The 12,362-nt window shown below is 56.0% G+C and overlaps 2 protein-coding genes across 4 annotated transcripts in view; both read right to left on the reverse strand.

Moving 5' to 3' along the window:
• NHERF4 (NHERF family PDZ scaffold protein 4) overlaps window positions 1-12,362 on the reverse strand; it is a 98,704-nt gene that overhangs the window by 54,430 nt on the left and 31,912 nt on the right. The window lies entirely within an intron of this gene.
• The window catches only part of ABCG4 (ATP binding cassette subfamily G member 4), a 45,865-nt gene that overhangs the window by 16,612 nt on the left and 16,891 nt on the right, over window positions 1-12,362 (reverse strand). For both annotated transcript variants that reach the window (XM_048827436.2, XM_048827435.2), the window contains exons 3-4: window positions 452-569; window positions 85-217 (exon numbers count right to left, since the gene is read on the reverse strand). In XM_048827436.2, coding sequence (XP_048683393.1) covers window positions 85-217; window positions 452-569 — 251 coding nt within the window. The remainder of the gene's footprint in view (window positions 1-84; window positions 218-451; window positions 570-12,362) is intronic.

Here is a 12,362-nt window from a genome sequence, read left to right on the forward strand (position 1 = left end):
CCCAAGCAAGCAATCCCTCACTGCTGTTCCACCCTTTTGGAGCAGCCCTTGAGTCCTGCTGCCCCCCACCGCCCACTCACTCACCATCATGGCCTCCAGCACAGTCAGGTGCGGCAGCAGCATGTCGTCCTGCATGATGTAGCAGGACATCTTGCGGAAGGTGCGCAGGTCCCGCGGCCGGCCATTCACCAGGATCTGGCCCTTCATCCCCGTCTCCCTGAGGGCGACAGGCCGAGATGCACGGTGCGGTGCTGGTGAGGTGGAGTGAGTGCAGATCCCTACCTCCCACGGGGATAACCCACCCCCAGGAGCCTCCATCACAGTGCACCGTGCTCCCATCCCTACCGGGCTGGCCGGAGAGAGGGGAACACCAGGCTGTCAGTCCCATGCACAGAGGTCAATCATGCAGCAGGGAACCCTGCGCCCTCTCCCTGCCAGGGAGCTGCCTCACCTGTAACCAGCCAGGATGTTCATGAGCGTGGATTTCCCAGCGCCCGAGGGGCCCATTATCCCGATGAGCTCGCGCCGGCAGAATTTCCCGGACAGGCATTTCAGGAGGGTCTTGTACCCTGGAAGAGGGGAAGAAAGCAGGGTGAGCTCCTCTCTGGCAGAGCCCAGAGAACTGTCTGGTGGAGTACGAGGACTGGGGAACCAGTGGCCACGATGCAAAGGGCCAGCCCCACTTCGGTAACTCCTCCAGGGTGGAGGAGCTTACCCCATCCCCCACTACAGTAAAACCACCCCAGCCCTGGGCCCTTCTCTGGCACCTTCCACAAGGGAAGTAGTGGATTCTCCATCTCTTGTTGGCCTCACATCCAGACTGGAGGCCTCTCTGGGAGACCTGCTTTAGTCAAATATAAGTTACCGGGCTCAGTATGGGGGTAACTGGGTGAAATGTCATGGCCAGTGTTATACAGGAGATCAGATGAGATGATCTAATCCTGTCACGGAGTCCCTGGGCGATGCTCTGGAACTGCTCCCTATGAAGCCAGGCAGGACTCTGGGGTAGTCGCCTTTCTGTGAGCAGCCTGTCTTCAGGACACACAGCTCACACAGCTTCCACCTTCCTGGGTCTGACCTCTGCCCCTCCATGCACTTCCCACAGCGAGTCCACTCATGCGGGGTCCTGGGGAAGCCAGAGGGTCCTGTACCCCAACTTCGCAGTCAGACGTGACTCTCAGCCAGCAAGTAAAACAGAGGTTTATTAGACGACAGGAACATGGTCTAACACAGCGCTTGCAGGTGCAGAGAACAGGACCCCTCAGCTGGGTCCATTTTGGGGGGCAGTGAGCCAGACAACCATGTCTGCCCTTCACTCCATGTCCCAGCCAGCCCCAAACTGAAACTCTCTCCAGCCCCTCCTTCTCTGGGCTTTGTCCCTTTCCCCGGGCCAGGAGGTCACCTGATTCCTTTGTTCTCTAACCCTTTAGCTCTCACCTTGCAGGGGGGAAGGGACAGGCCATCAGTTGCCAGGAAACAGGGTGTCGGCCATTCTCTGTGTCCAGACCCCTGCACACACCTGCCCTCTAGGGCTCTGCAGCAATCATACACCCTTATCCCACCCCCTAGATACTTAAGAATTGCATAGGGGAAACTGAGGCACCCCCACACTATTCAGAGGAAACATTAAGAATAGTCCCACTCACATCTCTCCCCTCTTCAAGATCGATCTGAGTGGGGTCACTTTAGCCAGTGACCTGGGGAAGTTCGAAGCCACCAACGTTCCCATGGATGCCCCACCATCTCTCCCATTCCTTGGTGGGAGTTACACCAGGCCCTTCCAGTTTCACGCCCTCCCTTAGGTCGGGGGTGGTCGATAGCACTCGCAGGCTGCATGTGGGAAGGTTTATGTGGCCCGTGCCCTTTGGCCACCCCCAAAACCCCAGGGGGTCAAACTGGGATTGGGTCTTCTCCCCAACAAGGTGGCCAAACACAGCCACTTGGTTATAGGACTGTTTAACTTGCTTAACAGCTTTCACTTCATCTGAGACCTTCTCAAAGCTATCCACACTGGATTTTTCAACAGGAAAGTCAGTGGATCCATTCACAAAAGAAAATTTCTGGCCGTTAGGAACTGAAACTTTCTTGATTAAATCACTTTCACACCCTTCAGTTGCAGTAAACTGCTTGCAAAGACTCCATGAGGATTCCTTTCCCTAGGGGCTTTTCTATGCAACAATTTACCCCTCACAAAAAGAAAAGGAGTACTTGTGGCATCTTAGAGACTAACCAATTTATTTGAGCATGAGCTTTCGTGAAGTGATGCATCCGATGAAGTGAGCTGTAGCTCACGAAAGCTCATGCTCAAATAAATTGGTTAGTCTCTAAGGTGCCACAAGTACTCCTTTTCTTTTTGCGAATACAGACTAATACGGCTGTTACTCTTACCCCTCACAGAAATTCTGCTCTTACCCTCTTTACCAAGGGCTTGCTCTAGAGGAACACTTTCCTGAGCAACAACAGATTCTTTCTGGGTCTCCCTTACATCCAGAATTACCTCTGGCCCATCCGGCGGATTCCTACACAATCCCCTTTCAGACAAACTTACAGACTTCCTAGATAAAAGGTCAGAAGCATTCTCCTTCCCTTTGCCACACACAAGTTCAGGAATCTTTTCCTTCTTGCTACAGGTTTCCACACCCTCTGTAGGTAACGCAATCAAATCACCTTCATGCTCTCCTTGTGCCCTGGCTAGGATCTCACCCTGGTTAGATAGAGTTGCTACACCCTTCCCAACAACACACTAGCAACAGGCAAAATACAAGCACCAGAGTTGTCTGGTCTCGGGGATTTTACATAGACACTAACTGGATGCGACCTAGTTACAGGGCCATTCTCCCGAGCAGACACAAACTTAGGACCCTTCCCTTCCTGGGCTTTAGCTGGATCCAGAACCAGCTCTGAGACAACTGCACGACCCTCAACCATCACAGGCTGAAAGGCCCCTTCTGTCTGCTCCACAGACAAAGAAGAGCCGGACACACTTTCTCCTTTACCAGACACACAGCTTGGGATCTCATTCCCCTGGTCCCAGCACACAAGGCTGGTCACAGACAACTGCTTGGAGATCAGGGTAGCTCCCTCCATAGGCAAATCAATACCCCTGACAGACACACGCACATTTCCTTCACTGTCACACTTCTCCACCCAGCTAACAGGTAAGGTCCAGGGACACTCATCTTCCACTCTCCTCGCCTTCCCACCCTGCTGACTAGACACAGCCATCAGCTCACAAGGCTGCCTAGGCTCATCCAGACTTTCCTTACCAAGCACCTTGCCACTCCCCACAGATCCCCTGCCCTGCCTGTGTCTCCCCCCATCAGCTGGGGTCTCAGCTCCCACTGTGCTCAGCACTGCCCTTGCTGTCCCAGTGAGGGTAGGCAGGGAGCTCGCTGCTTTCCTCACTGCATCAGAGCCAGCGTGAGCCCCCTCTCCACCGATTGGTTCCCTGGATTCAAATTCAAACCCTTGGCAGTTACAGGAGCAAGGCCTGGATCCTGTTCCAAAGAGACACAGTCACCCCACAACAAGGTCTCGCAGCTGGTGTCCTGGAGCACCCCAATGGCCAGCCAGCCCGACTCCTCCTGTGTCTGCACAGGGATCTGGGCCATAGGCAGAGGGAGGGGCTTCATCCCTGGGACCCTCACACAGCTCACACAGCCCCTCAGCATCTGAGGCTGCATCACCCAGAGCCTGACAACAGTTCTCTCTGTCCCAGGATCTCGCCACCCCAGGAATGTCTCCCCATTGACCATCACCTTCCGCTCCCACTGGGGGTCCGAGGGGCCTGGCCCCAGGAAACTCCACACAGACATATAGGTTGGGGTCAGAAGTGGGAGCCTGTCCACCTCCCCACTCATCTGGGTGATGGAGTCTATGGCCTTGGAACCCAGCAAGGGAGCTAGACACCGGGGCTTTTCCGCAGGGTCCCCCTGGTTCAAATCTCCAGCCTGCTCAAAGGCAATGAGGTGGTGTCACGGAGTCCCTGGGCGATGCTCTGGAACTGCTCCCCATGAAGTCAGTCAGGACTCTGGGGTAGTCGCCTTTCTGTGAGCAGCCTGTCTTCAGGACACACAGCTCACACAGCTTCCACCTTCCTGGGTCTGACCTCAGAGCATTCAGCATCCTCTGCCCCTCCATGCGCTTTCCCCCAGCGAGTCCGCTCAGGCGGGGCTCCTGGGGAAGCCAGAGGGTCCTGCACCCCAACTTCACAGTCAGACGTGACTCTCAGCCAGCCAGTAAAACAGAAGGTTTATTAGACTACAGGAACATGGTCTAAAACAGAGCTTGCAGGTGCAGAGAACGGGACCCCTCAGCTGGGTCCATTCTGGGGGGCAGTGAGCCAGACAACCACGTCTGCACTTCACTCCATGTCCCAGCCAGCCCCAAACTGAAAAACCCCCTCCAGCCCCTCCTCCTCTGGGCTTTGTTCCTTTCCCGGGCCAGGTGGTCACCTGATTCCTTTGTTCTCCAACCCTTTAGCTCTCACCTTGCAGGGGGGGAAGGGCCCAGGCCATCAGTTGCCAGGAAACAGGGTGTCGGCCATTCTCTGTGTCCAGACCCCTGCACACACCTGCCCTCTAGGGCTCTGCAATGATCATACACCCTTACCCCACCACCTAGATACTTAAGAACTGCATAGGGGAAACTGAGGCACCCCCACACTATTCAGAGGAAACATTAAGAACAGGCCCACTTCGTCACATCTCTCCCCCCTTCGAGATCGAACTGAGCGGGGTCACTTTACCCGGTGACCTGGGGAAGTTTGAAGCCACCAATGTTCCCATGGATGCCCCAGCATCTCTCCCGTTCCTTGGTAGGAGTTACACCAGGCCCTTCCAGTTTCACGCCCTCCCTTAGGTCGGGGGTGGTCGATAGCACTAGCAGGCTGCATGTGGGAAGGTTTCTGCAGCCCATGCCCTTTGGCCACCCCAAAACCCCAGGGGGTCAAACTGGGATTGGGTTTTCTCCCAGAGCTCCAGTCTGGAGGGCTGCAATTCGGGCTCTCTTGGTTAAGGGCCCCCATCTTGACCTGGGCCACATACTGTTCACTTACAGAACTAGCATGGAGACATCCCTTTCCCAACAACCTTGTCTCCCCAACAAGCTGGCCAAACACAGCCACTTGGTTATAGGACGGTATACCTTTCTTAATAGCTTTCACTCCATCTGAGACCTTCTCAAAGCTCTCCACACTGGATCTTTCAACAGGAAAGTCAGTGGATCCATTCACAACAGAAAATTTCTGGCTGTTAGGAACTTAAACTTTCTTGATTAAATCACTTTCACACCCTTCAGTGGCAGTAAACTGCTTGCAAAGACTCCATGAGGATTCCTTTCCCGAGGGCTTTTCTATGCAACAATTCACCCCCTCCCAGAAATTCTGCTCTTACCCTCTTTACCTAGGGCTTGCTCTAGGGGAACACTTTCCTGAGCAACTACAGACTCTTTCTGGGTCTCCCTTACATCCAGAATCACCTCTGGCCCATCAGGCGGATTCCTACACAATCCCCTTTCATGCAAACTTACAGACTTCCTAGATAAAAGGTTAGAAGCATTCTCCTTCCCTTTGCCACACACAAGTTCAGGAATCTTTTCCTTCTTGCTACAGGTTTCCACACCCTCAGTAGGTTCCACAATCACATCACCTTCCTGCTCTCCTTGTGCCCTGGCTAGGATCTCACCCTGATTAGACAGAGTTGCTACACCCTTTCCAACAACACACTAGCAACAGGCAAAATACAAGCACCAGAATTGTCTGGTCTCGGGGATTTTACATAGACCCTAACTGGATGCGACCTAGTTACAGGGCCATTCTCCCGAGCAGACAGAAACTTAGGACCCTTCCCTTCCTGGGCTTTAGCTGAATCCAGAACCAGCTCTGAGACAACTGCATGACCCTCAACCATCACAGGCTGAAAGGCCCCTTCTGTCTGCTCCACAGACCAAGAAGAGCCGGACACACTTTCTCCTTTACCAGACACACAGGTTGGGATCTCATTCCCTTTGTCCCAGCACACAAGGCTGGTCACAGACAACTGCTTGGAGATCAGGGTAGCTCCCTCCATAGGCAAGTCAATACCCCTGACAGACAGAGACCCATTTCCTTCACTGTCCCAATTCTCCACCCAGCTAACAGGTAAGGTCCAGGGACTCTCATCTTCCACTCTCCTCGCCTTCCCACCCTGCTGACTGGACACAGCCATCAGCTCACAAGGCTGCCTAGGCTCATCCAAACTTCCCTTACCAAGCACCTTGCCACTCCCCACAGATCCCCTGCCCTGCCTGTGTCTTCCCCCACTCAGCTGGGGTCTCAGCTCCCCCCATGCTCAGCGCTGCCCTTGCTGTCCCAGTGGGGGCAGGCAGCGAGCTCGCTGCTTTCCTCACTGCATCAGAGCCAGCGACAGTCCCCAGTCTGGTGTGCAAGGGGGCAGGGAGCATCTCTCTGTCCCACCGAGTCCCAGGGGTCTGGTTACAGGCAGGCAGGTAGCCTGAGCCTAGCGGCTCCTCCCTGCTGCCAGCCAGGTCATCTGCATTTTCACTGACCATTCCCTCTCCACCGATTGGTTCCCTGGATTCAAATTCAAACCCTCGGCAGTTACAGGAGCAGGGCCTGGATCCTGTCCCAAAGAGACACAGTCACCCCACAACAGGGTCTCGCAGCTGGTGTCCTGGGGCACCCCAACGGCCAGCCAGCCCAACCCCTCCTGGGTCTGCACAGGGATCTGGGCCATAGGCAGGGCGAGGGGCTTCGTCCCTGGGACCCTCACCCAGCTCACACAGGCCCTCAGCCTCTGAGGCTGCACCACCCAGGGTCTGACACCAGTTCTCTCTGTCCCAGGATCTCGCCACCCCAGGAATGTCTCCCTATTGACCATCACCTTCCACTCCCACTGGGGGTCCGAGGGGCCCGACCCCAGGGAACTCCACACAGACATATAGGTTGGGGTCAGGAGTGGGAGCCTGTCCACCTCCCCACCCATCTGGCTGATGGAGTCTGTGGCCTTGGGACCCAGCAAGGGAGCTAGACACCGGGGCTTTTCCGCAGGGTCCCCCTGGTTCAGATCTCCAGCCTGCTCAAAGGCAGTGAGGTGGGCATCCACACACCCCCCCTTAACTAGGGGCAGCAATTTAGTCTCGAGGTTCCCTGCAGAACTGGCCCCCCGGGGTCTATCCCCACTCACCCCGGGGAGGTCCCCTCGGCCTCTCCGCCCCACCACCGCCAGTTCATGCTGCTGCTGCTTCTGCAGCTCTTTCTCGGGCTCTCGCTGTCTCCCACGGTCCTCTTGCTCTCTCAGACTCCGCTCCAATCCCGTCCGTCTCGATCCCCCGATGGGGAACCCGATCGTGAAGACCCCCGTCTGGTCGGGGACAGGAGTCTTGGCGATGCCTGGCTCCCGCTCCAGCTGCTCCCAGATCCTGCTATAGCCCCATTTGGGATCAGGAATCTGTTCCTTAGAGGGGTCATCCTCCTCCAGCTGCACGATTAACTCTGCTTTGGTGAACTTTCCAACGCTCAACCCTCTCTTTTTGCACAGGGTTACAATGTCCTTCTTAAGGAGACGGTGACAGGCCATCACTCCGCTCCTCCCAAGTTGTTGTGGACTCACAGGCCCGTGTGTTCTCAGCTCCCCACGGTTTCCAGGGAGAACCCCTAGTGTGCCAGCCCTTCTCGAGGTCACCACCTCTTTGCCAGGGTCGAGCTGCAGACTCCTCCGCCCCTCAGACTGCTCACTGCAATCCCCAGGGGAACCCTGTTACTGCAAAAGTCCTTCTCTCTCCCCGGGCCAAGCTGCAGGCTCCTCCGCCCCTGAGACTGCTCACTGCAGTCCCCAGGGGGACCCCATTACTGCACAGTCCTTCTCGCTGGTCACACACTCCCAGGGGTTAACCGCCCCCCGAAACCGCTCCTCTCTGAGCCTTCAGCAGGCCTGGTCCTCGGCAATCCCCCTTCGTGTTACTGCTCCCCAGTCACTTACTGCAGGAAGCGCCATCCACGGGGTGCAGTACATCCCACCGCTGCCACCAGTTGTCACGGAGTCCCTGGGCGATGCTCTGGAACTGCTCCCCATGAAGTCAGTCAGGACTCTGGGGTAGTCGCCTTTCTGTGAGCAGCCTGTCTTCAGGACACACAGCTCACGCAGCTTCCACCTTCCTGGGTCTGACCTCGGAGCATTCAGCATCCTCTGCCTCTCCATGCGCTTTCCCCCAGCGAGTCCGCTCAGGCGGGGCTCCTGGGGAAGCCAGAGGGTCCTGCACCCCAACTTTGCAGTCAGACGTGACTCTCAGCCAGCCAGTAAAACAGAAGGTTTATTAGACGACAGGAACATGGTCTAAAACAGAGCTTGCAGGTGCAGAGAACGGGACCCCTCAGCTGGGTCCATTCTGGGGGGGCAGTGAGCCAGACAACCACGTCTGCACTTCACTCCATGTCCCAGCCAGCCCCAAACTGAAAAACCCCCTCCAGCCCCTCCTCCTCTGGGCTTTGTTCCTTTCCCGGGCCAGGAGGTCACCTGATTCCTTTGTTCTCCAACCCTTTAGCTCTCACCTTGCAGGGGGGGAAGGGCCCAGGCCATCAGTTGCCAGGAAACAGGGTGTCGGCCATTCTCTGTGTCCAGACCCCTGCACACACCTGCCCTCTAGGGCTCTGCAATGATCATACACCCTTACCCCACCACCTAGATACTTAAGAACTGCATAGGGGAAACTGAGGCACCCCCACACTATTCAGAGGAAACATTAAGAACAGGCCCACTTCGTCACAGGTGGGCATCCACATCCCCCCGCTCCTTAACCAGGGGAAGCAATTTAGTCTTGAGGTTCCCTGCGGAACTGGCCCCCCCGGGGTCTATCCCCACTCACCCCTGGGAGGTCCCCTAGGCCCCTCCGCTCCACCACCGCCAGTCCATGCTGCTGCTGCTTCTGCAGCTCGCTCTTGGACTCTTGCTGTCTCTCACGGTCCTCTTGCTCTCTCGCACTCAGCTCCAATCCAGTCCGTCTCCGATCCCCCGATGGGGCACCCAATCATGAAGACCCCCATCTGGTCGGGGACGGGAGTCTTGGGGATGCCTGGCTACCACTCCAGCTGCTCCCAGATCCTGCTATAGCCCCATTTGGGGTCAGGAATCTGTTCCTTAGAGCGGTCATCCTCCTCCAGCTGCACGATTAACTGTGCTTTGGTGAACTTTCCAATGCTCAACCCTCTCTTTCTGCACAGGGTTACAATGTCCTTCTTAAGGAGATGGTGACAGGCCATCACTCCGCTCTTCCCAAGTTGTTGTGGACTCACAGGCCCGTGTGCTCTCAGCTTCCCATGGTTTCCAGGGAGAACCCCTAGTGTGCCAGCCCTTCTTGAGGTCACCACCTCTTTGCCAGGGTCGAGCTGCAGACTCCTCCGCCCCTGGGACCGCTCGCTGCAATCCCCAGGGGAACCCTGTTACTGCAAAAGTCCTTCTCTCTCCCCGGGCCAAGCTGCAGGCTCCTCCGCCCCTGAGACTGTTCACCGCAGTCCCCAGGGGGACCCCATTACTGCACAGTCCTTCTCGCTGGTCACACACTCCCAGGGGTTAACCGCCCCCCGAAACCGCTCCTCTCTGAGCCTTCAGCACGCCTGGTCCTTGTCAATCCCCCTTCGTTTTACTGCTCCCCCATCACTTACTGCAGGAAGCGCTGTCCATGGGGTGCAGTACATCCCACCTCTGCCACCAGTTGTCACGGAGTCCCTGGGCGATGCTCTGGAACTGCTCCCCATGAAGCCAGTCAGGACTCTGGGGCAGTCGTCTTCAGGACACACAGCTGTCACGGAGTCCCTGGGCGATGCTCTGGAACTGCTCCCCATGAAGCCAGTCAGGACTCTGGGGCAGTCGCCTTTCTGTGAGCAGCCTGTCTTCAGGACACACAGCTCACGCAGCTTCCACCTTCCTGGGTCTGACCTCGGAGCATTCAGCATCCTCTGCCCCTCCGTGTGCTTCCCACAGCCAGTCCGCTCAGGCGGGGTCCTGGGGAAGCCAGAGGGTCCGGCACCCCAACTCCGCAGTCAGACGTGACTCTCAGCCAGCCAGTAAAACAGAAGGTTTATTAGACGACAGGAACATGGTCTAAAACAGAGCTTGCAGGTGCAGAGAACGGGACCCCTCAGCTGGGTCCATTTTGGGGGGCAGTGAGCCAGACAACCCCATCTGCCCTTCACTCCATGTCCCAGCCAGCCCCCAACTGAAACTCCCTCCCGCCCCTCCTCCTCTGGGCTTTGTTCCTTTCCTGGGCCAGGTGGTCACCTGATTCCTTTGTTCTCCAACCCTTCAGCTCTCACCTTGCAGGGGGGGAAGGGCCCAGGCCATCAGTTGCCAGGAAACAGGGTGTCGGCCATTCTCTGTGTCCAGACCCCTGCACACACCTGCCCTCTAGGGCTCTGCAATGATCATACACCCTTACCCCACCACCTAGATACTTAAGAACTGCATAGGGGAAACTGAGGCACCCCCACAATATTCGGAGGAAACATTAAGAACAGGTCCACTTCGTCACATCTCTCCCGCCTTCGAGATTGAACTGAGCGGGGTCACTTTACCCGGTGACCTGGGGAAGTTCGAAGCCACCAATGTTCCCATGGATGCCCCAGCATCTCTCCCATTCCTTGGTAGGAGTTACACCAGGCCCTTCCAGTTTCACGCCCTCCCTTAGGTCGGGGGTGGTCGATAGCACTAGCAGGCTGCATGTGGGAAGGTTTCTGCAGCCCATGCCCTTTGGCCACCCCAAAAACCCAGGGGGTCAAACTGGGATTGGGTTTTCTCCCAGAGCTCCAGTCTGGAGGGCTGCAATTCGGGCTCTCTTGGTTAAGGGCCCCCATCTTGACCTGGGCCACACACTGTTCACTTACAGAACTAGCATGGAGACATCCCTTTCTCCACAACCTTGTCTCCCCAACAAGCTGGCCAAACACAGCCACTTGGTTATAGGACGGTATACCTTTCTTAACAGCTTTCACTCCATCTGAGACCTTCTCAAAGCTCTCCACACTGGATCTTTCAACAGCAAAGTCAGTGGATCCATTCACAACAGAAAATTTCTGGCTGTTAGGAACTGAAACTTTCTTGATTAAATCACTTTCACACCCTTCAGTTGCAGTAAACTGCTTGCAAAGACTCCATGAGGATTCCTTTCCCAAGGGCTTTTCTATGCAACAATTCACCCCTCCCAGAAATTCTGCTCTTACCCTCTTTACCTAGTGTCACGGAGTCCCTGGGCGATGCTCTGGAACTGCTCCCCATGAAGCCAGTCAGGACTCTGGGGCAGTCGCCTTTCTGTGAGCAGCCTGTCTGCAGGACACACAGCTCACACAGCTTCCACCTTCCTGGGTCTGACCTCGGAGCATTCAGCATTCTCTGCCCCTCCGTGCGCTTCCCACAGCAAGTCCGCTCAGGAGGGGCTCCTGGGGAAGCCAGAGGGTCCTGCCCCCCAACTTCGCAGTCAGATGTGACTCTCAGCCAGCCAGTAAAACAGAAGGTTTATTAGACGACAGGAACATGGTCTAAAACAGAGCTTGCAGGTGCAGAGAACGGGACCCCTCAGCTGGGTCCATTTTGGGGGGCAGTGAGCCAGACAACCACGTCTGCACTTCACTCCATGTCCCAGCCAGCCCCAAACTGAAACTCCCTCCAGCCCCTCCTCCTCTGGGCTTTGTTCCTTTCCCGGGCCAGGAGGTCACCTGATTCCTTTGTTCTCCAACCCTTCAGCTCTCACCTTGCAGGGGGGGAAGGGCCCAGGCCATCAGTTGCCAGGAAACAGGGTGTCGGCCATTCTCTGTGTCCAGACCCCTGCACACACCTGCCCTCTAGGGCTCTGCAATGATCATACACCCTTACTCCACCCCCCTAGATACTTAAGAACTGCCTAGGGGAAACTGAGGCACCCCCACACTATTCAGAGGAAACATTAAGAACAGTCCCACTTCGTCACACCTAGGGCTTGCTCTAGGGGAACACTTTCCTGAGCAACTACAGACTCTTTCTGGGTCTCCCTTACAGCCAGAATCACCTCTGGCCCATCAGGCGGATTCCTACACAATCCCCTTTCAGGCAAACTTACAGACTTCCTAGATAAAAGGTTAGAAGCCTTCTCCTTCCCTTTGCCACACACAAGTTCAGGAATCTTTTCCTCCTTGCTACAGGTTTCCACACCCTCAGTAGGTAACACAATCACACACCTTCATGCTCTCCTTGTGCCCTGGCTAGGATCTCACCCTGATTAGACAGAGTTGCTCCACCCTTTCCAACAACACACTAGCAACAGGCAAAATACAAGCACCAGAATTGTCTGGTCTCTGGGATTTTACATAGACCCTAACTGGATGCGACCTAGTTACA

The sequence above is a fragment of the Caretta caretta genome, chromosome 22, assembly GCF_965140235.1.
Source record: "Caretta caretta isolate rCarCar2 chromosome 22, rCarCar1.hap1, whole genome shotgun sequence".
NCBI classification, from domain to species: domain Eukaryota; kingdom Metazoa; phylum Chordata; order Testudines; family Cheloniidae; genus Caretta; species Caretta caretta.